Source organism: Cryptomeria japonica, chromosome 6, assembly GCF_030272615.1.
Source record: "Cryptomeria japonica chromosome 6, Sugi_1.0, whole genome shotgun sequence".
NCBI lineage: Eukaryota > Viridiplantae > Streptophyta > Pinopsida > Cupressales > Cupressaceae > Cryptomeria > Cryptomeria japonica.
In genome coordinates, this window is record NC_081410.1 from 502551594 (window position 1) to 502576839 (window position 25246).

General features: G+C 33.9%; 1 protein-coding gene across 1 annotated transcript; it reads right to left on the reverse strand.

The window, feature by feature from the left end:
* Nucleotides 1–22758: 22758 nt before the first annotated feature.
* Nucleotides 22759–23812, reverse strand: LOC131052873 (uncharacterized protein At1g76070-like). The gene has a single exon (XM_057987517.2). The coding sequence runs from the start codon at nucleotides 23741–23743 to the stop codon at nucleotides 23126–23128; it is 618 nt and encodes a 205-aa protein (XP_057843500.2). The 5' UTR covers nucleotides 23744–23812; the 3' UTR covers nucleotides 22759–23125.
* Nucleotides 23813–25246: the final 1434 nt, after the last annotated feature.

Below are 25246 nucleotides of genomic sequence, written 5' to 3' on the forward strand. Positions count from 1 at the left end.
AACTTCTCCCACTTAATCAGGAATAGAAGAATCTCGGGGGTGAAAGAGTCTTCTACCCTTCCCCCAGTGGTTATGCAGCAATTTGTTGATGACGCCTTCCTATTTGGCCAGTCGTCTGTTATAGAAGCTAAATGATGGAAACACTTGTTGGAGGATTGCACCTTGGCCTCAGAGCAACTTATCAATTATAATAAGAGCAAAAGTTTATTTTTCAACACAGATAGGAATCTCCAAGGTAAACTTATGTAAATTATTGGATGTTGTGCTGCTAATCTTCCCTATTCCTACTTGGAACTTCCCCTCACGATTAAGGAGGTCACCCCCCAATTCTAGGAGTCTATCTTAGAAAGAATGTAGAAGAAACTTGTTGGCTGGACTAGAAAAACCCTGAGTAGTGCTGGCAAACTCCAGCTTCTGTTGGCCTCTCTTCAAGGTGTTGTGGTTATTTTCTATTGCTATTTAAGATCTCCATTGTTATGGCTGAGAAACTTGATAAAATCCAAAGAATTTTTCTATGGACGGCGATAGAGGAAAAGTCTAGACTCAGCCTAGTCAATTTGGAGGTGGTGTGCAAACCTAAGTACATGGGAGGCCTAGGGATTAGAAAATTTTTGGACCTGAACAATGCTTTTCTAACTAAAATTGGATGGAATCTTGTGAAGGATAGAGCTGACTAGTGCAAGATTATGCGGGCTAAGTATTTCAATCACACCCCCTTCTCTTCCCTTATATCTTCTCATGGACTCCCTCCTGGATCAAAGATATCGAACAGCATTGTCAAAAATCGGAAGCTGCTTAAGGGAGGTCTAAAATGGAAGTTGGCCAATGGTGAGATAATTAGATTCTGGGAGGACAATTGGATTGGCGATAGACCCTTGGCCTCTTCCCACTTTAGTTGCCTCATGGGAACCCTTAAGGACTCACTTGGCCCTCGAGTGATGAATTACATATCCCCCTCTCGCTTCTGGTTGAGGCTTGTTAATGGTCTAGGAGATAATACTCATTGGGGCCATTTGGTGGGGGAATTACAATCTCTTCTTGAAGAGGTCAAGATTCTCCAATTCCCTCATGCTAATAAGTTTGTTTGGGATAAGAATCTCTCCGGGTCTTTTAGTGTTAAGTCGGCCTATAATCTCCCGTTCGCTCTTGTGAATGACTGCTATAGCTGGAGAGAAGTTTGGAATTCTCAGCTTATCCCTAAAATAAACTTTTTCTAGTGGGTGGCTCTGCATGGGAAGATCCTAACCATTGATAACCTTAAAAGGAGAGGCTTCATGTTAGCCAATCAGTGTGTTCTATGTAATTGCATTGAGCAAAGAATAAATCATCTATTTATTCACTGCCCCTTTGCTTCTATGGTCTGGCACAAAGTCTTACAAAAATTTAACATTGTGTGGACTTTCTTGGAAGACTTGCAGCAGTTTATCAACAACTGGAAGTGCCCCTCTGCTCACCCTCTAATTAGACAATTTTGGAAACTCATCCCTCCTCATATCTGTTGGAATATCTGGAAGGAAAGGAACAACCAGATCTTTTGGGATACTAATAACTCTGTTGACACGGTGGTTGGCATAACAAAAAATTTCCTCAGGGAGAACGCATTGGTCTACAAATGGAAAAAACTGCAATCTGCCTCTCTGGTGATGGATTGCAATTGGGTTAGGACATGGAATCTACCTGACGACTTCCTCCGATATGAAAATTCTAAAAGGATGGAGAGGCTCAACACTAGATGGTCGGCCTCGGGCCCCTCATGGCTCAAACTTAACTTTCATGGTGCTGCTCGTAGTGGAGTTGCGGTGGGAGGTGGAATTATAAGGGATAGCTTGGGAAACTTGATTCTAGCCTATGCTGGGAATTTTGGCTCTGCCTCGAGTAACATGGCTGAATCCTTAGCGCTCTTCTAGGGGCTTAAATTGGCTCTTGATATTAATGCTAAAAGACTGGTCATTGAAGAGGATTCTAAGTTGATTATTGATGCGACTAAAGGTAGATCATTAATTCACCACCCCCCCCCCCTCCTCTCAGTGATCTCTGATTCCAACAATTGGTATCAAAGCCTAGTTCCTTTGAGGAAGCTTAACCACTTGAGGAAGATCCGAGAGATTGACTCAATGGATTATGGTTTTTAGAGATAGCTTAGTGTGACACTTGAAGATCTTGATGCACTAATAAATTAGATAAGTTCCTTGAAAAGAAACTTGAATGATGCTGATGATTTCATTAACAACTTGAAGGATCAAGCTGTGAACACTTCAAGAGACAAAATGAAAGAATTGATGGACAAGCTGAAGGAGAAAGAAGATCAAATCATGGAAAATCAAGGTAAAGCTGATGAAGTTGACAAGCTTGAGAGAGAGAATGTTGCATTGAAGAATGAGATGCAATCCATTGTGATGAGACTAACTAAGGATATTGAGGACCGGACGAAGAATGAAGAGAATCTGACACAATCATTGAAGTAAAGAGTTGATGAATGCTTCAAGCTTACCTATGAGAATGATCAGTTGAATCTTGAGTTGACACAGTCAAGGAATAATGGTAAAGAGCTTAAAAGACAAATTGTTTCCTTAAGGGATGAACTTGCTACTGCTAATGATTACAAAGACAAATTCAAAGCTGTCTTAGCAAAGATTGATGAGATGTTGGAAAGTCAGAGACATGGAAAGGACATGCGAGGACTTGGATTTGAGAAAGGAGAATCCTCTGGATCTGGACAAAGTAATGCAAAACCTAATAAGAAGAAGAGCAATAATCCTCTAGTAAGACAATGTAATGCCCATAAATTCAATGGTAGATGCTTTACTTTTGATAAATTTGCTTATGTGGTGAATTAGTACAGAAGTAGGATGAATAATGGAATGAACAACATGAATAATGTTCCTACCTTTACCGGTCAGTGTTTCTTATGCAATAATTTTTGTCACAAGTCAAATATGTGTAGAGTAGTGTAATGTTTGAAAATGGTGAATGATGGAGATATCAAGAGGAAATCTTTTCTTCTGTCTGAGGAGATATAAAAGTTTCACTTCAGATTTCTCTTCAAACACATTTTCCGCATTACATTGGAAGAGGGGGTAAGATACACTAGATTCAACCTCTAGAGAAAGAGATTCAATTCTGAGTGATGATAAGTGAATCCTCTTTTCTGAGATTGAGATTTGAATTTATTGAATTGTGTACTTATGATCAAGTGTAAAAGTGACAAATATCTAATTATAACTCAAGATAGAACCATAGGATGAAGTTGTGTACCTGGAGCTCGCAATTCTCCAGTCTTCGATCTGGCTTAGGGATTCGAATCGCGTGCATGAGGACCCTAATGTGATCGCAATTGCAAGGGTCACAATTTCATGACACTAAATTTAGCCCCCACTTTAGCAGGAATATAAGAGTATGCCAATACTGTAGGTAAAGTACAAGGAAACAAGATTGAAATACTTCTACCAAATCAAAGAGGCAAGATGCACCAAGCCCCCAGTGGAATTAGGATCTTATGACTTCGATTGACAAAGTAAAATGGAAGATCAAGAAGGGAAAACTATGACTGCAAGTAGCAAGGCTCCCCTCACTATGAGTTAGGAAAAAGATACCAAAATTATGAAGCAAAGCCAAGTTCACTAAATAATTCTAAGTATCGAAAAGGAAAATATGAGTGGAGTGTATGCCCCCACGTTAAAGCGATCGCGTGTGCCTTATTAGGAGCGATCTCTTTAAGGTAGGATACACCCAAGAGAGAGAGAAGAGAGTGAGCACGTCATCGCAACTATTTAGCCCGCAAGTGAGAAATAAACCCAAGGATAATGAACACAAAACACCAAGAATGAGGTAGTTTTTCTTTCCTCAGGGTCAGTATGTTGTATGATAACTCATGTATATCATATATGTATATGTGCATATAATAATCGTCATTCCCCAAAGAAAAAACACTACCTTAGAAGAAAGGGAAGAGAGGATGTCTTTCAAGTCAACATGAAAGAGACCAAAAGAAATCCCAATGATTTGCATCATCCTCAAGAAGACATGACGGGAAAAGTGAAAGAACATAGATACATATAGAAGAATGGTCACAACAGAGAGAGAGAGAGAGAGAGAGAGAGATCCGCCTCCCGATATTGTTGATCACTATTTTGGGAAGGCGAGCAACATGCCAAAGGAGTGACATCGAGCATAGTAGATGGAGTTATCACAAGATACAAACAAGGGCTATGCTCATGTGGTAAGTCACTTTGTTTGATTCTAGGAGCTAGGACTATTGTTTGTGAAAATTCAATTGATAAATTCTTATCCAGATCAACATATTCATACTCATTATTAGAAGCATTCGGAGTTGTATTGCCATCATGAATAACATTTTCAGTCATTTCCTCACTAAAATTTAGAGAAAGAGGAGCAAGAACACAAATAGGAGTAAAACCATCACATGTTTTATGCAACTTATGATTTGGACATGTAGGTTGAACATCTTGCTTAAGAGAAAATGAAATCATGTCAACTATTGGAGTCTTGGGAGATTGATTATTTTGAGGGCCAACTTCACGAGCTTGAACACGACGTCTTCATCGGCATTCTCACACACAAAGATTCTGTCGAGTCTTAGTGGAAGGAAGAGAAGGAGGAGGAACATTTGAAAAAGTAGGAATGTTTCTCTCCTTGATAGTTGAAGGTTTAGGCTTAACAAGAGGAGAAGAAAGCCTCTTCTCTCTATAAGAGGAAGGAGGTAGAACTACACCACATAAAGGAGGAATGTTAGGTGTATGAAGGAGGCAAGGTCTATCATGGGAAGGAGGTATAGATCTAACCTTAGGAGGAATATTGTTGTTCTTCTTAGGAGAAGGTATAGTCACATCCATAGGAATATGTTGAAGACCTTACTTATGAGGGAGATTAGTTCTATCGATGAGGGGAAGGAATTCATCTTCAAGTATGATAGGAATGTCAATTATTGGGGATCTAGGTTGACTTAAGGATAGGATCGTATCTTTCTTCCATTTTTTATAAGATTGAAAAAGACCATCACTCGATGGAAGAGATTGAAATTGTTTAGGCCAAAAGAGATCAATAGGAACACTAAGGCTTCTTTTGGATGGATGAAATAAGCTATGGTTCACGGTTATGATTTATCCATTGTGAGGAAATTTCAAACACTTATGGATAGGAGAAGTAATAGCCTTCATGGAAGATAGCCAAGGATAGCCCAACTTTACATGGAATTGTTTCGAAGAGGGTATGATAACAAAGTCAACATCCATGGATTTAGTGTGAACTTCAACATGAAGGGTGATAGAGCCAATGGTAGGACAAGAGAATCCATCAAATAACTTCACCACTACATTAGAGGCATCATCTACTGGTTTATGCAGTCATTTAAAGTGAAAAGATATTCCTCAGTGATGACATTAACCATGCAAGAAGGATCAAAAAGAGCACCATGGAAAGGGATATCCTTAACCTTCGCAACTATGTATAAAGGGTCATCGAGTTCTCTAATGATCTCACTAGGGTCAAATGTAATACATCAATCCTTAGTCATATCTTGTTTTTCTACCATATTTACCATGTTTGAAGCCATAGAAATGAATTCCTCAGAGGAGAATGAAGTATGCTCGGTCTTAATCACATTAGAGGTATGAGAAGGAAAAGGATCAGTAAAAATTTTAAGATTTTGATTAGGAGGAGCTACTAATTTATTCCCTTTATCATTCACACCTGCCATAGATATATCAAATCTTGAATCTTATTTTGCAATGCAGAACATTTCTTAGTATCAAGACCAAGTTGATGATGAAATTGACAAAAGGAATTGTTATCAAAATAAGGGGATGCAAGTTTATAAGGATCAACTTGTATTATAGAAGGAATTTTGATAACATTTATTTGCAACAACTGAGACATAATACTATGTAAAGATTCATTCAAAGGAGTAAACTGTCTTTCTCTTTTGAAAAATTTAGAAATAGAAGGCACACCTATTGTAGCATTCACATTGTTTTTGTTGATTGTATCATTGAACTTGATGAAGTATTTTGTTGGTTTGAACTTCACAAACGGTTGTTGAACACTCCCCCCCTATCACCTAGAGCCATCGGAGTAGATTTATCCATTTGACTCACAACTAGTTGATAATTGTGGAGTGTTGCGCACAACTGCCGAAAGGAAGTAAACTCAAACAAAAGAATCTTTTCCCTAATATGTTTTTATAAATTAGAAATGAAAATTCATTGAATATCATTATCAAGTACATGAAAAGAAATTTGAATACACAAATGCTTATATCTACCAATGAAATCAGCCACTTTTTCTTTAACATCTTGTTTACAATGCATGAAATCAGTCAAAGTGATTTTAGGACCAATGTTATTTTGAAATTTATGGATGAAATCATTTTCTAGTTGTTGAAAATAAGTGATGGAATAAGAAGGCAAAGAGAAATACAATGGTAAATCCTTATCTCTTAATGTTCTTGTAAACAGTTTTGCAAGCAATCTTTGATCATAAGCAAAATCAGTTGACAAGGTTTGAAATATTTTGACATGCTTAAGAGAATCATCATTTTCATTATAGAGTTCCAATTGAGGGACGTCAACATGCTTAGGTGGTACGACTTTAACAATATCAAGAGAAAGTGGGCTCACAACATCAAAGGTGGGCACACTAAACTTGGATTGACTCATAGAAGCAATTCATTGTTGTAAGGAAGACAAAGTTTGAGCAAGATTGTTGATGGTTGCTTCGGTAGAACAATTGATGTTAGACATGGTTGATTGAGAAGGTGGTGTGATGTGATTGAAGGAAGGCATGGATTGAGAACAAGGTGGTGGGACATTATAATAAGTAGGCATAGGGGATGATTGAGTAGGAAATGGGACATTCAAAGGAGTAACAAAATTGTTGAATGAATTAGCCCCTTATGTCATATTGATTGGTTGAGGGATAATAGGAATACTTATGGAAGACATAGGTAAAGATGGAGGATTAAATGAAGAAGAGGGATTTCCCCCATGACCTATAGTTGTAGGAATGACATTTTCAGTTGATGTAGCCATGATGTTTGAAGTGAAAGTAGGAATACTAGCCATTGGAGTAGACAAAGGAATAGAATGAGTGATTTGATTCGAAGGTTGTGAATAACCTGAGTTCTCAGCACAAGTCTTTATAGCCATGACATTAGAATCAACAATATGAGCAATGCCACACAATATATCAATTTTGTTCTTATCACCCAATTATGTGTTTAAGGCCTTCAATTAATGGAAGAGCTTCACTATTAGGGTATTCGTGGGACATCTATTGTTGAAAGTTATCAAATTGATTGTCCAATTTTGAAAGTTGATCTATGGAAATTCTAGTCAAAGCTTCTTCTTGTTCATCATGGGATTCATCAATTGGATAGATAGGGACATGAGTAGGATGTGAAGAATTAGCATTATCCTCATTAAAGAAGTCACCCAAATTATGCTCCAAGTCCTCGGTAATTAAACCTTGGGAAGCCTTAATTCTAATGCTTCGTCTAACAGGGATAGTGTAGGTAGGACTAATAGTGGTGAAACTCATGCACTGGAGGGAAAATTGAAATTTTGAATTTAGAACAAAGCTTACAAAATTGAGTAATGCAAAATTTAAGAAAATACTGATTAAACAATTTGAAATTTGTTGGAAGAAGAGGATGACACAATTTTCAAAAATGAACTTGGAAAATAGAATTTTAAAATTAGGGCCAAGGGAACACAACTTAATTTTAAAATTAACAAAAGAAGAATTTTTAAAATCAGGGCAAATTATAATTAACCTCTTAATTTAAAAAAAATTCTTGAAATTGAAAATGTTGAATTTTGGAGGTATTTTCGATGTTAGAGGGAACAAAAATCGACAAAATCAGCCAATACTATGGATTTAGGCTATTAAATATAATCATAACAATGTCCCGAAATTTCGGGAATAAAGTTGAGGACCATGGCGGGAATGCACATGGTCCGACCAACTTTTTTCAAAATTTTCAGGGATGAATATTACAGTGATTTTAAAGCTAACCCTAAAAAAATAGTGACTTTTACAATTTTGAGATAGGTGAAATGAACTTTCAAATGTGAGAATAAGACCCAATTAGGGTTTTGAAGAAAAAGAAAGATTGGACTACAAATTTGAAAAGGGTCACACCTAAAGGGGAGGGACAACTTGGAGAATGTTTTAGAAATCTAAAGTTGAATGAAATTGATCAAAATTTGCACAAAATCTAGTCAACTTTGAAAATTAGTGTTTTATGATATAACCACTTAATTTTTGAAAATTTGAATTTTGAAAAGGGAGGGAAATTGAAAATTTGAATTATACGATAGAAGATAAGTCTGAAAACAGTCGCAAATCTGAAAATTAAATGAAAATTCAATTTTTTTGCAGAAGTTCAAGATAATTGTTAAAAATTAGGGTTTTGAAAATTAACTTCTTAATTTTGTGAATTTGATTTGCAAATTGAACAAGGCAATGAAGAAATTGAATTTGGTGAACAAAGCAATTTTCAGATCTAAGACAATAACAAGAAATTTTTGTAAAACACAAGTTCAATTTCAATTTTAAAAACTAGGGTTTTGAATGAAGTAACCACTAAGTTTGCATAAAAATTAAACTTGAAAATAAAAAATATGCAACGTTTTTTAGAATAAAGCATGTAAGACGTCGAGTTCACCAAAATGTAATGTTGGAAAAAGGTGAATGAAGGAGATATCGAGAGGAAAGCTTTTATTCCCTCCAAGGAGAGATAAAATTTTCACTTCAGATTTCTCTTCAAACACATTTTCTACATTACATTAGAAGAGGGGGGAAGATACACTAGATTCAACCTTTAGAGAAAGAGATTGAATTCTGAGTGATGATAAGTGAATCCCCTCTTCTCAAATTGAGATTTGAATTGATTGAATTGTATCCTTATGATCAAGTGTAAAAGTGACAAAGATCTGATTATAACTCAAGATAGAAGCATAAGATGAATTTTTGCACCTAGATCTGGTAATAATCTGTCGAAATGAAGTCCCCCTATGAATTTGGGAAAAAGTTGTTTGGATTGTGGCGAGAATGTACACAATCCTCCGAAAAATTCATGAAATGAAAGGGGTTTTTCTGCCTATAAAAATGGAGCCCAAATCTAAACGTACAGCTATGCACATGCAATGTACACACAAAAAAGAGAGGGAAAGGTGTTGGGATTGGGGTTTTGCCTTCAAGTCAAACCCTAGTTTTGGAATTAACCAAATGATGAAAGAAAATACTTGCAAGTAAATGTAAATGAAAGATTGAAATGTAAGTCACCTCAAGGGAGGTTGTGATAGAAATGTTGATAGAATTGCTTGTATGAATTTGAATGTTCGAAAGAATCTCCTCTTCAATGGTTGAATCCTTGACTTGAATGCAACACCTAGCCTTGAAAGCAGACTTGAGAGTGCTGAAAACTAGAAAAGATTGCTTGAATGCTCTTGAATACTTGAATGCGTGATCGCATGTATCTGTGTTATGCCAAGATGGAAGGGGAAATGTGACTTATATACTTGTCAATTAGGGATAATTGATTGATTTTCCATCACAGGCCGACATTGGGGGATTTTTCTCACTCAATGTGCAACCTCTAAAGCACATTTGGAAAGGGTCCTACCCCAAAATGGGGAAGGGGACAGGGGTGCCATGCCCCTATCCTATCCCTTTTTGCAAGATAGGATGCAGTTCAGGCAATGTAGAGGGCAAGAATAATGCAGTTCTCAAGTGCCGAGACAGTCTTCGGTCTCTGATCTGGCTTGGGATTTGAATCGCATGCGTGAGGACCTTAATGTGGTCACAATTTTATGACACTACAAGCAATAATGAATAAATTCCAAAATAAGAGGTGTTATGATTGTTGGATGTTGGGAAAAATCTCTATCCATTGTAGGATGAGACCAAATCAGATGAACTTCAGACCTATGCAAAATGTTGTTTGTCGCACACGCAATAAAACTGGTCACATTGATAAAAACTATAGAAGCAAGAATAGTGCTTTGGTAGACAAGAACAAATCAGATGAGAAGGGAAAGGAAAAGGTAGAAGAGACCAGAGACAAACATGAGAAGATGTGGGTCACAAAAGATGAATCCAAAATAGACAATGGATATACACTCGAATCTGGTGCATGATCTTCATCCGGTAACTAGGCCTTTATGCATTAGAGGGAACTTTTCATGGAGATTCTAAGAGCCCCCACTTTGGTGATCTGCAATCGATTTTGGAAGATTGCAAAAGGTTTAAATCTTATATGTAGATGTTACCAGAAGTTTCAGAGAAGATTTGATGCTCCAATAAGTGACTCTATGAAAATCAAGGTAACTGGTTGTAGCATTTATCGTAATAAAGAATTAGGTTTTTGAAGGTTAAAAGGGAATTTCAAAGCTTCATTTGTCATAATATGATCAAGAGAATAATGCAGAGAAGAAGAGATAAGTGATTTGGCAATCTCAACAGTGATTTCAGCAATCCTAAAGAGAATACCAGCACCCGGATGTGAATTAAGGTATTTATCTATTTCAGACTATCAGTTTCTGCAAACCCTATGTTTGAAATGGCTTCATCTTCTATAATTGCTACCCCATTGGTTGTCGATATTAAGGATAGTGCTAGATCTATTTTCAAGAAACACCCTTTCAAGTCTATTGAAGGTGATCCGGAAGGTGCATTTTCTTTAGTACCTTACGACGTCCTTCACAATGAGGATATTAGGGCATACATCCATTGTGATCTTGAGGAGCTTGAAAAAACTGATATGTTGAACCTGTATAACAAATATTTGGCGGGCAATTTGGGAAACCTCAAACCAAAATAGAATGTTCTTCAAGACAAGGGTTTTCCATAGTTCATCCATTTTCCATTATTTGATGAAGTAGAATGGATCTGGTATATTATCAGTCAAGTCCATGATGAGTTCATATGGCTTGATAGGCCTCACAAGATTACTAAATAGGCAATTCGAGTTGTGACATGCCTCAGTGAAACCGGTGAAGTACTTGGCCTAAGAAAAGTATCAAATAACACAGTGATAGCAACTCTTGGTTCCAAGTTCTACAATAGAGTAATGACTATCAGTGACATTCTGGAGCATGATGTGAAGTTTGCATCAATGGTGATTGGATACAAAGTTTACCAGTCAAGTAGACACAACTCCATCTCCAGAACTGCCATATATGTACATCATATCAGATGCTCAAGAATGAGATGAGGTATGATCTATGTACAGTCCTTTTGAATGAGCTGATGAGTAATTTGAAGAAAATTAAGCAAGACAAGAAGCACACTTTTAAATATGGAACTCTTCTTATTTGTGTGGCCTTATATTTCTTGAATGAGTTACCCAGTGTAAATGGAAAGTTCCAATGGGCCTATGATAGACCGCTGGCAATGCAAATCAAAGAGCGGTTGTGGGAATAGGAGATGCCACAATGAGAATATCTGCTCTCTGGGGTTATTTCAAAACTTTCCAAACCGCAATGAAGAACAAAGAAAGAATCCTTAAGGAGATTGTGGAGAAGTGTGAGAAAACTATTTGCTTCATGGTTGATAAAGATCAATGTCAAATGGAAGTCGTGGAGCCTAGGACAACTTTGATGATTCCCATCGGGTATATAGTTGACTCTATCATGCTTGAGGCATGTTCTCAACACCAATTGAGCCAACCAGTTGATCCAAAAGAAGGAAGATTTGGAACATTCAAGGAGAAAGACCTTGAATTGCACAAACAGTTCACTACACCTGCTAGAAAAGAGATCGTTACAAAGATGGTTGAGGAAGTGGTAGTGCAGATGGGATTCACCTAGGAGGAGGTGATGTAGGAAAGAGAAAAACATGCACAAATGGAGGCCAAAGATGAAACCAAAAATCCTAAAGTTGATCTGGTTCCCTCCGAGGCTAAACCAAAAGACACCAAGTCTGCCCCTGCTCCAGTGGCACCATCTTTAGGACAGAGCCCATATGGAAAGGGAGTGTTGAATCATAAGGAGAAGTCCAAGCAGACTTATGTTGTTGTGTCCTCGGTGGCCTCTGAGACAGAATCTGAGGATGATGCAGTAAAGGCTAAGAAGAAGGGTGAATTTGTACGAGTGGTGAGGAAGTCACAGTCCAATGGAGCCCTGCATGGAAAGAAAGCCAAATTTGACCCTGCCCCTACTGGAAGATCCAAAACAGGAAGTTAGGTCATAAATCAACTTGATATAGATCCTAAATCCAATGAAAATCAAGTTAAATCTACATATATTCCTCCATTGTCAACAAACCAATTAATTGATAAGGTAATTGTGGATGGTAATTTGAAGAATATTGGATTGTATTATGAAAAACTAAATGAGGTTGTTCAGAGAAAAGTAGAAGAAATTGTTGTTTAATATTTGCACAATTTCAGTAAAACATTGTTTGAGCTGGAGAAGAGCATTCCTAAGGACCTATACAACATTATTGATGCAAGGAGACTGACTGCTAGCTGAACATATAAGGAAATGAAATAAAGAGAGTTGATAAATTTTTGTACTTGTATAACCCGAAATAAAGTCAAAAGGCTAATTGAGAAATCCAACAAGAAATAATTTAGAAGCAAAATAAGGGTAAACAGATTGATGATAGGAAAGGTGGTAGAGGTAAGAAAGGAGACATGAGATATATGGAGAAAATAATTATGAATGATCCCTTGTACAAAGATGCATTTAAGTCTTCTCGACCAAAAGAAAAAGAAGGTGTTTTTGGTGATCAGAAAGATGAAACTTACACTGAGGTACATCCAAAAGATCAAGGAAACATAACTCTTGATGTTGAAGCTGGTGGTAGACATTTCAACAGCCCCTAATATACAAAAGAATGATACTGCACCAAGTGGCAACACCGGTGCACAAGATAAAGGGGATGAAGCAGAGAAAAGGGAATCTAAGAGTACATAGGTAAATGTTGTTGAGGTAGACAAGGGCAAAGGAGTTGTTAATTCAGCAATTGACAATCATACAGTCTCAAAGAGCCCACCTCAAATCTCCATTAATCTAGATGGTCCTCTTAACCTTGGACATATGTCTCCTGCCGAGAAGCTAATGCTTGCAACATATGTTCAAGCTCAGCCCAGTCAAGATCTACTAAAGTCTGTATAAGAAGATAAAAAACTTATTTTGATGTTTGTCAATGTTTGGTAGAAGGTGGCTCTGAATGTACAGTTAGATTCTAATGTTATCCCCTCCGTTAAATTGTTACAATTGATTAATAGTGTAAATACTATTTTTGATTCTTTAGAAAAGAATACTACTAAGAGAATTTTGGATAGATGTAAGGATGTCAAAATGTAGATATTCTGGAAGTTGATTGAAGATGATAGAGTGAGATTGAATAAAGGTGTGCAGGTTATTTCAGATACATTAACAGAAGGTGGTAAATTGAATAAGTCTTGTTTAATTTTGCCCAAATTTACTATAGATATAAACAAGAAAATAAGTGTTTGTCAGGGAAAACTTGCTAGTATTTCTTAGTCCTTTGATCCCAATGTAGCTCCAACCAACAGTGTTGAAGGAGAGATTTTGCCTCTAAATGATCAGATCTCAAGCCTCAATGTGGAAAATGACAAAATTTTGAGGAGAGTTGGTGAACTCCAGAACTTGATTGCCCCCCAGTTCGATACCATGTTAAGCAATAAGGTACACTGTATTAAGGCAATGGTTGAATCTGTTTCATCTAATCTGAATAAAATATAGATTCATGCAACTATATTTAGTGCATTCATTACTGTCCTAGATAACTTGAAGAGTGGGTGGGACACTCACCTAGGATTATTGAAGACCATTTTTTCTGGTATCTTCAAGTGTTTGTAAAGTCTCCAATAGGTATCTCTATATACAAATTTTGAATAACACCCCATCTTTCGCATTGTTGTCAAAGGGGGAGAGAAAAAGGTGAAAAATGTACTAAAGTATAGAAGAGTGTAATTACAGTAATTACAGGTTTCAAAAAAATTTATCGAAGGGGGAGCCTTAGAAATGTATAGAAGAGTGTAATTACAGTAATTACATTTTTCATAATTCTTTGTCTAAGGGGGAGCCTTAGAAATTCTTATGATCCGGTGTATAGTTCTCAACACTTAGCCATTTTTCACAAGTGTGACATCAATGCCAAAGGGGGAGATTGTTGGCAATTAACACTCATCTGGTGGCTTTTGATGGTTTATTATTGGTCTAGGGTTGTCATTGATGGAAACTCTTCATGAGATTCCCATCCGGCAATCAAGGATCTTTATTTTTGGAAGAGGATGTCAATCGGTAGCCAGTTAACCAGTATTTCAGGATGAACATAGTAGTTTTGGTCTGGAAGCTTACCAGTGCTTGCGGAGCTATGAATCATGTTTAGAATGATTTGGCCAACATAGAGACATCATTTTATTTTTATTTTGGTGAACCGAATTAATATTTGGTAATTTGGTCAATTCAACATATGACTACATGTTACATCAGTGGGCCAACATGGTAAATGATCTATTTTATGATTGTGGATATATAAGACCAGTGTAGATGATCTTTTTGGTTAAGGATATGATTGTATGTGAGTGAGTGGTGATGAAGAATCCATTTGGGTGTAGTTTCACATGTGCATTCTTGATCTAGTAGCTAACTGAGACAGTGAACTGGGCAGAACAAAGCAGCACAAGAGAGGTGATTCAGCCAGTGTATATGGAAATTAACCAGAACTCATCCAAGCATAGATTGATGCTATTTTAGAGTTCATTCACTATAATTCAACTCTATATATGTTTTGTAAGGCAGTGAACCTTTCGGGGTTGTATCCCTTAATGTATTTGAGCAGTGAGCTCTAGGAACTATTCCTGAATGCTTGTGCATTCCCCATATTGTAATATTGTTTTTCTAGTAGCCATAGTGGAATAATATTGTGGGTTCAAATCCCATTATGGTTTTTCCCATTTGGGTTTACACGTAAAAAATCTGGTGTTATGATTTTGTGGTTTATTGTTTTATGTTCCTTCATTTCAATTTCATGTTTATGCTTCAGGTGGTTTAAAATTAAGTCTGAAGATTTTCTAACCGATAGATCACTGATTCACCCCCCTCCCCCCCACCTCTCAGTGATCCCCGATTCCAAAGACCTTATCTTTAGAGTAATGCATAGAGTTGATAGTCTTGGGAACCAGCATTGATCCATCTATAACCTATAACTCTTTAAAAAACCCTCCTTATTCTAGGGAAATCAAAGAAACCAAACAATTGTCAACCTTGTGGAAGGAGATTAGCAATTATATTAAAGGTCACACTACAAAAATGTAATATGTTGAAAATGATCCAAGGAATTGGAACCTTCCTTTTTAGAAATTAAATCAAGATATGTGAAATTTATGGATTTGAACATTTACTTATTAGATTAAGATTCTTTTACCACTTCTATCAAATATAATCAAACAGTCTCCAAAAACTCATAAAAGAACTTTATAAGGAAGCCATTAGTGCCAAGAGCCTTGCCTTTCTTCATCTAAAACATAATATTATACAGCTCCTTCAAATATATAGTTGTGAAGAGAAAACTATTCATCTCACTTGAAACTAGAGGAGGAATACAATCTAAGACCAAATTTCCCCTCATCCACAACTTGAAGACCATAATCCATGAATAGAGAAAACTAAAACTTGACCACCTCCTTAGAAATAGCTTGGAAATATTTTAATTATTCTCGTAGAGTGGCCAAGAGGGGCCAAGAAATTACCGCTTCTTTTCTCCTTTAAAAATTGGTACTCATATCCCCTTTCTGAAGCCAATAAATACAAGATTGTTTTTAATGGAAAACCTATTCTTGTAGCTACAATTCAATAAGTTCCTTGGAACACCTAGTCTCTTCCTATAACAAATCTATTGTCATTCCATCTTCCTTAATTATTAAAGTGGATCTTGTTCAACCTAGTTATTCATAAAATAAAGATTACCAAAATAATACTTATTCCATTTCTTAAGCTTGTATTTAACAAATTGGAGCCTTTTCAAAAATGAAAACATGGCATTTTTTAAGGAGGGCTTCCCTTCTAACCACCATTTCTCTACCAACTGATGTAGATTTGAATCATGAAGATGGATAAGATAAAATTGAAAATGGGGATGTTTAGATGAGGAGAAAAATGAGGAAGAGAAATTGATAGGGTAATGAACTGAACCTTTCCAACTTACGATCTCAAAGGAATTAGCTTAGCTATTTCCAATCCAAAAGTTAGAAAGAAGAAATCTATCTATCCTTTCTAAAATAGAATCCTCCCCACACCTTAAATTATGCGAGGTGAAAATTGAAATCCACACTTTAGCTGAGTTTATTATGCACATACTTAATCAAATTTGATCACATTACAATCAATAGCAAGAGAGTGAATCTAGGACAATGTGTCTCTTCCTTGTTAAAGTATCCAATCTCATTCATCCATCTCTAGTTTTGTTTGGGAAAAATATTTGATGCTATGTTAATGGATGTGTTAAGGATCACTTTTCCTATATATCATATTGATTAAAGAAAATAGCAACTTAAGGAGAAAATAATAGAAGATGATCAAAATAAGAGCAAAGGCCTCAATTTATAGAATCTATGACCAAGATGTCATGATAAATGGATGGATGGGATTCATTGAGAGAGATGGAATGGATTGAGGGATTAGCCTTGTGACAAGTTTCATAAGAAGAAGGCATAAGAATGACATGTGTCATAGATGTTAGAGCTAGTTGTGCTCAAACTTGTGTGAGATCTCATGGGGAATCTCATGAAAGTGAAATGTCTACAACATGTGTAGTAATTAGGGTGTCTTGGGAAAGTAGCATGTCTATGACATGTGTAAAAGGTAGGGTGGCTATGAGGTGACCTTTGCATGCTCATACATATTTGAGAAACATGAGGGCATGAACTTTTGTCATATGATGGAAATTTTACATCTTGATTGATGCAGCTAGATTCAATGGCTAGAATTGATTTGTCAAGGATTGAAGGTGAGGTGGAATTAAATACTAGGAAAAATTATGATAAAGATTAACAATCATATATCAATTAATTAAGTACGTATTAATAAATTGATTTAGTCAGAGGATTTGGTGATAATGTTTAGAACGATTTAAATAAATATAAATTTAATTAAGTAAAGGTAATTGGTAAAGATAAAGGATTAATTAAATAATTAAATTATTTAGAATGGGGGAAAGTCAAATGTGGTTGAGTATAGATAGATTTAGTTGTCTACAGTAACATATACAATCCAAATAATAGAAAAAAACAAAGGTAAAGAGCCCATAGGAAAGAGTAAACAAGTAGATATTAGAACACCTTCTACTTCACCTCTTAAGAGAAATCTTACATATACTCCCACAATATTAAAAACTATAAGGATCATAGAAGCAATGAAGAAGATATAGTTAGCTAAGGATAAATTTGTAGTATATATTAAAATAAATGTTAGTTATCCAGACTCCACTCATAGATAAAATGCCAAAAATATCCATTTGAAAAAGGGAGAAAAATGTTTCACTCGAAATATTTATAGTGGTAGTCGATTGCAAGATCAATGGAAGCTTCATAAGTTATAAAAAGAAACGAACCTCAAGATAGAATTGATGATCAAATTTTTTAAACCATTTCTAAAATAATTGAAGACGTTGTCATAGAATTTCCTTAAGAGTTATAGGAACCTAAAAAATAAATATAAGTTGTAATTGAAGGGGCCCAAAAATTTGATAATAATGTGCAACCAATTGAAGATCTAACACCAAATAAAGAGTTCCCAAATAAAATAAATCAAGATATACCTCCCAAGGAATAAATAAGCACTAAAACATAGGTACCTACTAATTGGGAAGATTTGCCAAGAGTGAACAAAGTAGTAGAGAACAAAGTCTATTGAATCTCACCTTTTAAAAGAGAAATGATATACAGTAAGTTCTAAAGCTATAGAAAAACAAATTCATCAATAATAGGTCATAACTAAGAAATTAGGGAGCAAAATCATATCACATGTAATAGAGAAACACCCAAATGTAGAAGTAGATACAAGAACCCCATCTTGGTTAGTGAACATATGCTATTGCATGCTACAAATTAAACTATTTTTAATAAAATTGAAAAGTATTATATAAAAGATAGAAATAAAAATTTCTAAGAAAAGAGATAGAAGCATATCATCTATAAAAAAAGATGCTATAGGTTCCAAGTAGCTCAATTTGTTACACCATTAGTTCAAAAAGATGCAACTAATATGAGTCCCATTGAATTATTAGTGGACAACTATAAATCTAGGGAATTACACCAAGGAAAAGGATATCAATGAGCTTAAGTCCAATGTGGATTCCATGGTAGGAGGAATCCAAAAGATTAAAAAAAAACATAACTAAAAACCTAAGTGATTGAATTGCAAAGTTGTATCAAACAATTGGTTGGGCTTAGCCAGTCAAGAGAAAAACTATCTTACAATAATTTGTTGCTTTGTAAGGATGGAAATATCATCTTTAGAAAAAATAAAATATGAGGTAAATCTCACTATAAATTGATAAGGAGTCTATTGTCTCAAGGAGAGGAAATAATAAAGACTAATATCAATTGGAAATTATAAAGAAGCATGTGATTAGAATAGGAGAGTGTAGAAGTTCAATATAATTTATTATAAATTTGTACATTGTTTCTTCTAAATTTATAAGGATGAAAGATTAATTTTTAGCAATTTTTTTTATTTTGGAGTTACAAGAATAATCCAATTAAGGGTTCAAAAACTCTAAATTAAAATAATATATCTTGTGTAGCCATTGTCTATCTTAGGGGAATGAAAAAAAGTATGCATTTACAAAATATCTAAGTTTGATTTCAAAGTATTATCTATAAGATTATTTGGCATCATAATTTTTAAACATTTAATATTGGGTCTAAAGAATACTTTTCTAAATCCCACTTTTGGTATATTTTTAATTTTAATGATTATGAGAATTGGATTGTACATGACTCTTAATGGGGAAGTTACTCTGACAATGTTGTGATGGTTTTGTTACTTCTTGAGTGTTGTATAGAGGGAAAATTAATTGCTTGGATAAGAACCAAGAGGAGAGCTCAAAAATTGTGAAATTTAGTGAGATTCTTTAGGTCCCATTCATTTGATACAAATTAACAGACACCAAATAATATTGTTTAAAAATTAATAAAGCATTATTATGATCTATCATGAGAGGTCAAAGACAAAAATCTCACACAAATGAACTCAAAATGCACTTGTATATTAGCACATTTTCATCCAGCGTATGTATGAATGATCTCTAGTCAAAATATATCTAGAAATGTATTTGATGATCTTGAAATGTCCCTCAAAAATAGTTATTAGAAGGTGACAAGTAGGTTCCTATCTTTTTTTCTTGGCATTACTCATTTCTAACATATTTATAAAAAGTTGACCCTAAAATATGAAAAATAGGGTATTATCATTATCATTTTATTTCTACGATGACCCCATAAAATAATAAAAAGAAAAATAATACTTTTCAACTCCGTATTAGTTACTTTCTTGTCTAGCAATGTCATTAAAGAGCTTCACATAAATAACCGAAATATAATTGTACCTACTAATACCATATAAAGTTAAAATTATACATTAATAAATATTCTATTACTACAATTAAGTATATATTTTAATTTATTCAATGTGTAAACATGTTTTACTCGCAAAAATCAAATTCTTATTAAAATAGATTTTAAAATGCTATAAAATAAACAATGTAATACATGAAATTGTGATTATATTATAATAACTAAAATAGAAAATTTTTGAAAATACAATTGATTGATCTTGGATAATGCACAATAGAATTCCTATAAATCCAAAAAATACACTATAGAATTCCTACAATATGAAAGTTAAATTAAAATGTCACTTATTAGAGAATTTTGAAACTAATAATGTAGGACAGTATGAATAGCAATAAAAATGTAAATAACACTCTTAAAAAATGAACCAATTAAGGGGAATATATAACCTATTTGTACGGTGCAAAATGACAAAATTGTGTCCATAAAATCAATCAAAGATAGGTGAGCTTATTAGTACTTGCCGTTAGGCTATTACTATTGCAATCGATTGTCATTGTTTTTTGTTAACTTGTTATTATTGAAATGTTTCTCCAGCAATTAAAATTATGAAATTTTTGGTTTGATATATGTTTTTTAATTTTTATAAAGTTAAGATGCATGATTTTTAAGTTTCTAAATTATAGAAATCATTTATCTCCAACCTAATTGGCTTGCAAATTTTACATCTTATTAGTGGATTATTGGGATCCACTATCTGAATAAATTTTTTTGGCAATTTTTTAGGTATGTTAAAATAATATTTACCATGTTTAAATTTTATTATCAAATTTATTTTTCTTATCCACCAAAAAAATATTTAACAACTATTAAGAAAATGTTTAGGAAAATTATTAGGTTTTAAAATACAAATAAATGAAAATGTGCAACTTTTACTAATACAAAAAAGTGAGAAAAGTAAATAACATAATAAATTTTATTACTAAGTGTGAAATGAACATAATCATATTAAATATGGTTACATAGCTATAAATATAAATGTAATAATTTTGTATTTTAAAATAATCATTATTGATTTGCAGAATCATCAACAAATTAATGGGTCTATCCATTTTTCAGATAGAGAAGGGATGAATTACTCAGTTTCAACGTCAGATAGAGGTATGTGATATTGTTTTGACATATTTCACTTTTTAAACTGTTTTCAACATTGTAGGTTTGTTGAATATGAATTAATGAGTCTATTTAATTGCAGAATCATCAACATATTAATCTTCAACCTTTGGAACATTTGCAACAAGCTAAAAACACCCTCATTCTTCTTCCTTTTCCTCTAAACTACAGTCCAATTATCTTTCGGTGTCGCAATCACATCCACCTCTTTTGATTTTTTTACAGACTTGCATGTCCCATTTGTAGATGTAATTTCAGAAATATCCACTTCATATATCACGACAACACAAGCCAAATGATAAGGAGCGACCTTATCTATTTTCGTGCTAGTTGGAGTAGGCTCCAACCTGGAACAAATTGGGGCCTATGCAGATTTTGGCGAACCTACATGGCATGTATTCACTACATTATTTTTGGGCATAGCAGCTAAGGGAGTTTTCTCTTTTTTATCTTCCTCATTTTGTCTCGAACAATAAATTTTGTACTTTGTACAATGTGCAACAATGTGATCCATGTTGAAACATCTACTATAACTTAAGGGAAAACCCTCATAATGTAAAAGATGGATCCAATCCGTATCAGCCATTTTTTAACATATCTTAGCTAGGATTTCTTTAGTAATATTTGATTCCACCAAAATACCAAAAAATCTGGTGTGGAAAATAATTGGAAGAGATCCCAAATTTTTTTCTAATGAGTTTCCAGTTTCTTCAAAATAAGAATCAAACTAAAATTGTAAAGGAATATGGATAATGGAGGATTTTTACCTATACAGGAGTAGCATCAAAAGATTCAATAGTAGGGTTGACTGAAGAATGCATGGCTCCAAATAAACAAATGTTGCTGGAAATTCTATTAGTAATTACAGAGAATCTCATTTCTATCCGAAAAGTGTCAAACACCATCACAAGAAAACCTCGGGCGCAAGAGTAAATTTTTATATCTCTTACTAAAATTGGTCGTTGTGTCTCTGTGATCCAACCGTGCAGCTTCAAAAGGCTCAGCGAGAACTATAAGTGATGCAAACCATATTTATAACCCTAACCCTAATAGTAAACCCTAATGAACCCTAATCCTTATTGAATTATGTCTTCCAATTCACGATTGCTACTAGCTTATATATATTTAATAATATATATAGAATAACCCAAGAGGTATCCTTCTCGAAGCGCCTATTGTAGTTTAATGTTGAAAAATTAATTAAAAATAGGCGCCTCTAGAAGGATACCTCTAAATTAAAATACTAAGTACTGTCCACTACTGGCACTTGTTGAAATAGTGAAATTGAAGCATATGAAACAATCATGGTAGTTATTTTTTATGGTTGTATTTTTAATGGAGCAAACTATGAACATACCAAAATATTTGAAAATTGCATATACAAAGGTGGAGTAAAGTTAAAGTACAATTTGTATATAGTCAATTTATTTATATCGAGTGATTTTTTTGTGATTGTGAATTTAAAAAAAAATTATAAGATTTGGGAAAATAGTGTGACAATTTTTCAAGCATGAATACTCATATAAGAAATTTATCCACTAAAAAATAAAAAAATAAAATTTAAAATAAAATAATTCTTAATTAAAAATTAAAATAAATAATGCTTGTTTTTTTCTTATTTATCTTTTCATCTATTTATACAATAACATAAATATATATTTTAAAATAATATTCATATAAATATAAAAGAAAATATTTCAATTATTATGAATATATAATACATTAATATTTTTAATCATTTTAATTTTATTTTTTCATATATAAATTATTTATAATTTCTCTTAATATGTTAATTATAATTATATAATATATTATATATTAATATTTTTAATCATTTTCACTTTTAAATTTTTCTATTTATAAATGATTTATACGTAAAATATATTTTATTTAAATTCAGTTAAAATTGGCAAGCATATATCAGTAAAAACTATAATCAATATGCATATAACTTTTTAAAATATAAAAAAATCAAACTAAAATTATAAATAACATCCATGTAAGTTCAGGAGGAAAAATCAAACTAAAATTATATACAACATGCATTTAATTCACAAAGAAAAATCCAACTTCTGACTCTTGATATTTTGAATACAAATGAACTGAAACTTTTATTCAAATAAAGCATGCGCCGTAAGTCTCTGTCATCGAAAAGTGAAGAAAACTCATTCGCCGAGCACGAGGCCGACAAACGTTGAAGGATTACAGTAAACCAACAGAAATCAAATTAAAGCCTCCTTTGAAAAATGAGTTAAGACTTGGTCTCTAATCCATTGACACCGACATAAATTAATTTAAGTCTTTGGCCTTTCAATTATGAGTAAAACTCTACATTTCAATTATGCGATATATTTGCATCGCTCGTTTGATCACTACATTTCTCTGTCAATTGTTGTGAATCTCTGTCCATACATTTGCCAGTGCATCGCAGTGCCTAGCGGAGGAAAACCTTTTCATCTGGCCAAGGGAAGGGCAATTATTTACTGCAATCTGATCTGGGGACTCGCAAAGTGCCGATTCCGTCACTTTCTTGCCGGAGAAAAAAGATTTCATCTTGGAAAATTTGCCGCCGGGAGGCGATAGAAGGGGCCTCGTTTGAGATGACAGCGGGGGTCGATCCTGAGACCTCATTAGTATTTGCTTGGCCTGTTTTATCTTCTTCACTTGCCCAGTACACGACACTTTGGGAGACGTGGGCTCCTGAGGTTCGAACCTGTGGTCATTCTTCTTTTCCATGGCTTCCTTTGGAATTAATGAAATTGGGCGTCTAATTCCACCTGCTCTGTTAGCTCTACAGCCATACTCTACTCTTCCTGGACTGACTGAAGCCATGTGATATCCAGATATGATCGATGACATCTTGGGCAAACAGGCGAGCACGGGATTCGAGCTCGCGCTTTGCGACTCCTTGGAGGACCTTGATCGCAAATGTAATTTGTCCGAGTCTTCGAAATTTTTCTCGTCTTTCTTATCGACTTTCATACAGCGAGTAAAGATTGCCATCTATAAACTGTGCTGAATCGGAGAATATTCAAAGCAGAAAGTCGTTTTTTGCGGTGTGCGGAAGAAAGATTTTTCAGCGCAATCAATAATTACTGAAAATGATGGCTTTTTAAAGATTAATTTCAGGAGAAGATTTGGTCAACTGTAGACCAAACAAACACAAAACTTAAGATTACTTTGGGTGACTGCATGTATTAAAATTGTATTGTCCGTCTTGTATAACGCTTTTTTCTAATTTTAGACTATATATTTTTGTAATTTTAGACTTCTTTTGCAATTTTAAAATATATTAGATCTTATAGTTTGACTTTTATTATTTTTATTTATATAATATTTAATATGGCATTATTATAATTAGTAAATTCTAAAAATCTACTATAAAATATAATATAATATTTAATTTATAAAATATATATTAATTTAAATTATTTTTAAAGATAGAATTAAATTATTTTTAATATTTTAAAATCTTTCTGAGAAGATTATCTTGATTATTTTTAGTTATTTATTTATATTAATATATATTGTTGTATAATATTTATTATTGAATAGATATTAATTTATAATTTTTTAGAGATGTAATATAATTGTTTTTAGTTTTTAAAATACTTTTAGTAAGATTACCCTGATTTTTTTAATATGAGTTAAGAAATTTATTAAATTTATGGCTTTTATGTTTATTGATAATGGTTAGAATTGTTTTTCTTGGTTGTTTTTTCTTATTCTAATATCCTTGAAAGTTGAGATTTTGGGATGATTAGATAAGGAGAGACCACAATAAAAATTGTATATACCATAGTTGTCAGACAAGGAGTTTGAGAGCATTGATCAAATCATTCATTCATAAATAGTCAAAAAAAAAGGAGAAAAGAATATTGGAAATATTTGATTCATTGGAAGAACCATGCATTGGATGAGACTTCTTGAATAAGTGCTTTAGATTTGGTGAAATTTGGAATTTCAAATTCAATTTTTCACTTTGTTTTGATGTTCATTCCAATCTATTTCCAAGTTTGGGATTAACAAGGGCCTATGTAATATAAAATTACATTCAATGTGATATGTTTCCAAGGTTGTGATAAAATATAATGCAATTGGACACTCCATAGAAACTACACCAAATTCATTATAGAGTTTGCATATACCATTGGAGAAAGCGCCAAATAATAATAAATTGATTGAGTTGCAATGGAATAAGAAGCTAGAAAGCCAGATGTCAAAAGGGAAGGAGAATATGAAATGCATAGCTATGTGGGAAAATAAAAGAATGCTCACGGTTGTGTAGCAAAAGGGGGATGGTGCATAAGGAAAGTAAAATGAAGATATAGCCAATGCATGGAGTTAGGTCCATTGCCATATTAAGAGCCCCAACGTGGAATAGGAAAAGAGTAATTTTCCTCCAAGAATGAAATGGCAGGAAGAGGGTTGTAGCCAGTAGAAAGGAAAGAGTAGAAGGTTGGGAGTATGTTTTGATGCCACTAGCAAATAGAAAATAAAGATAGA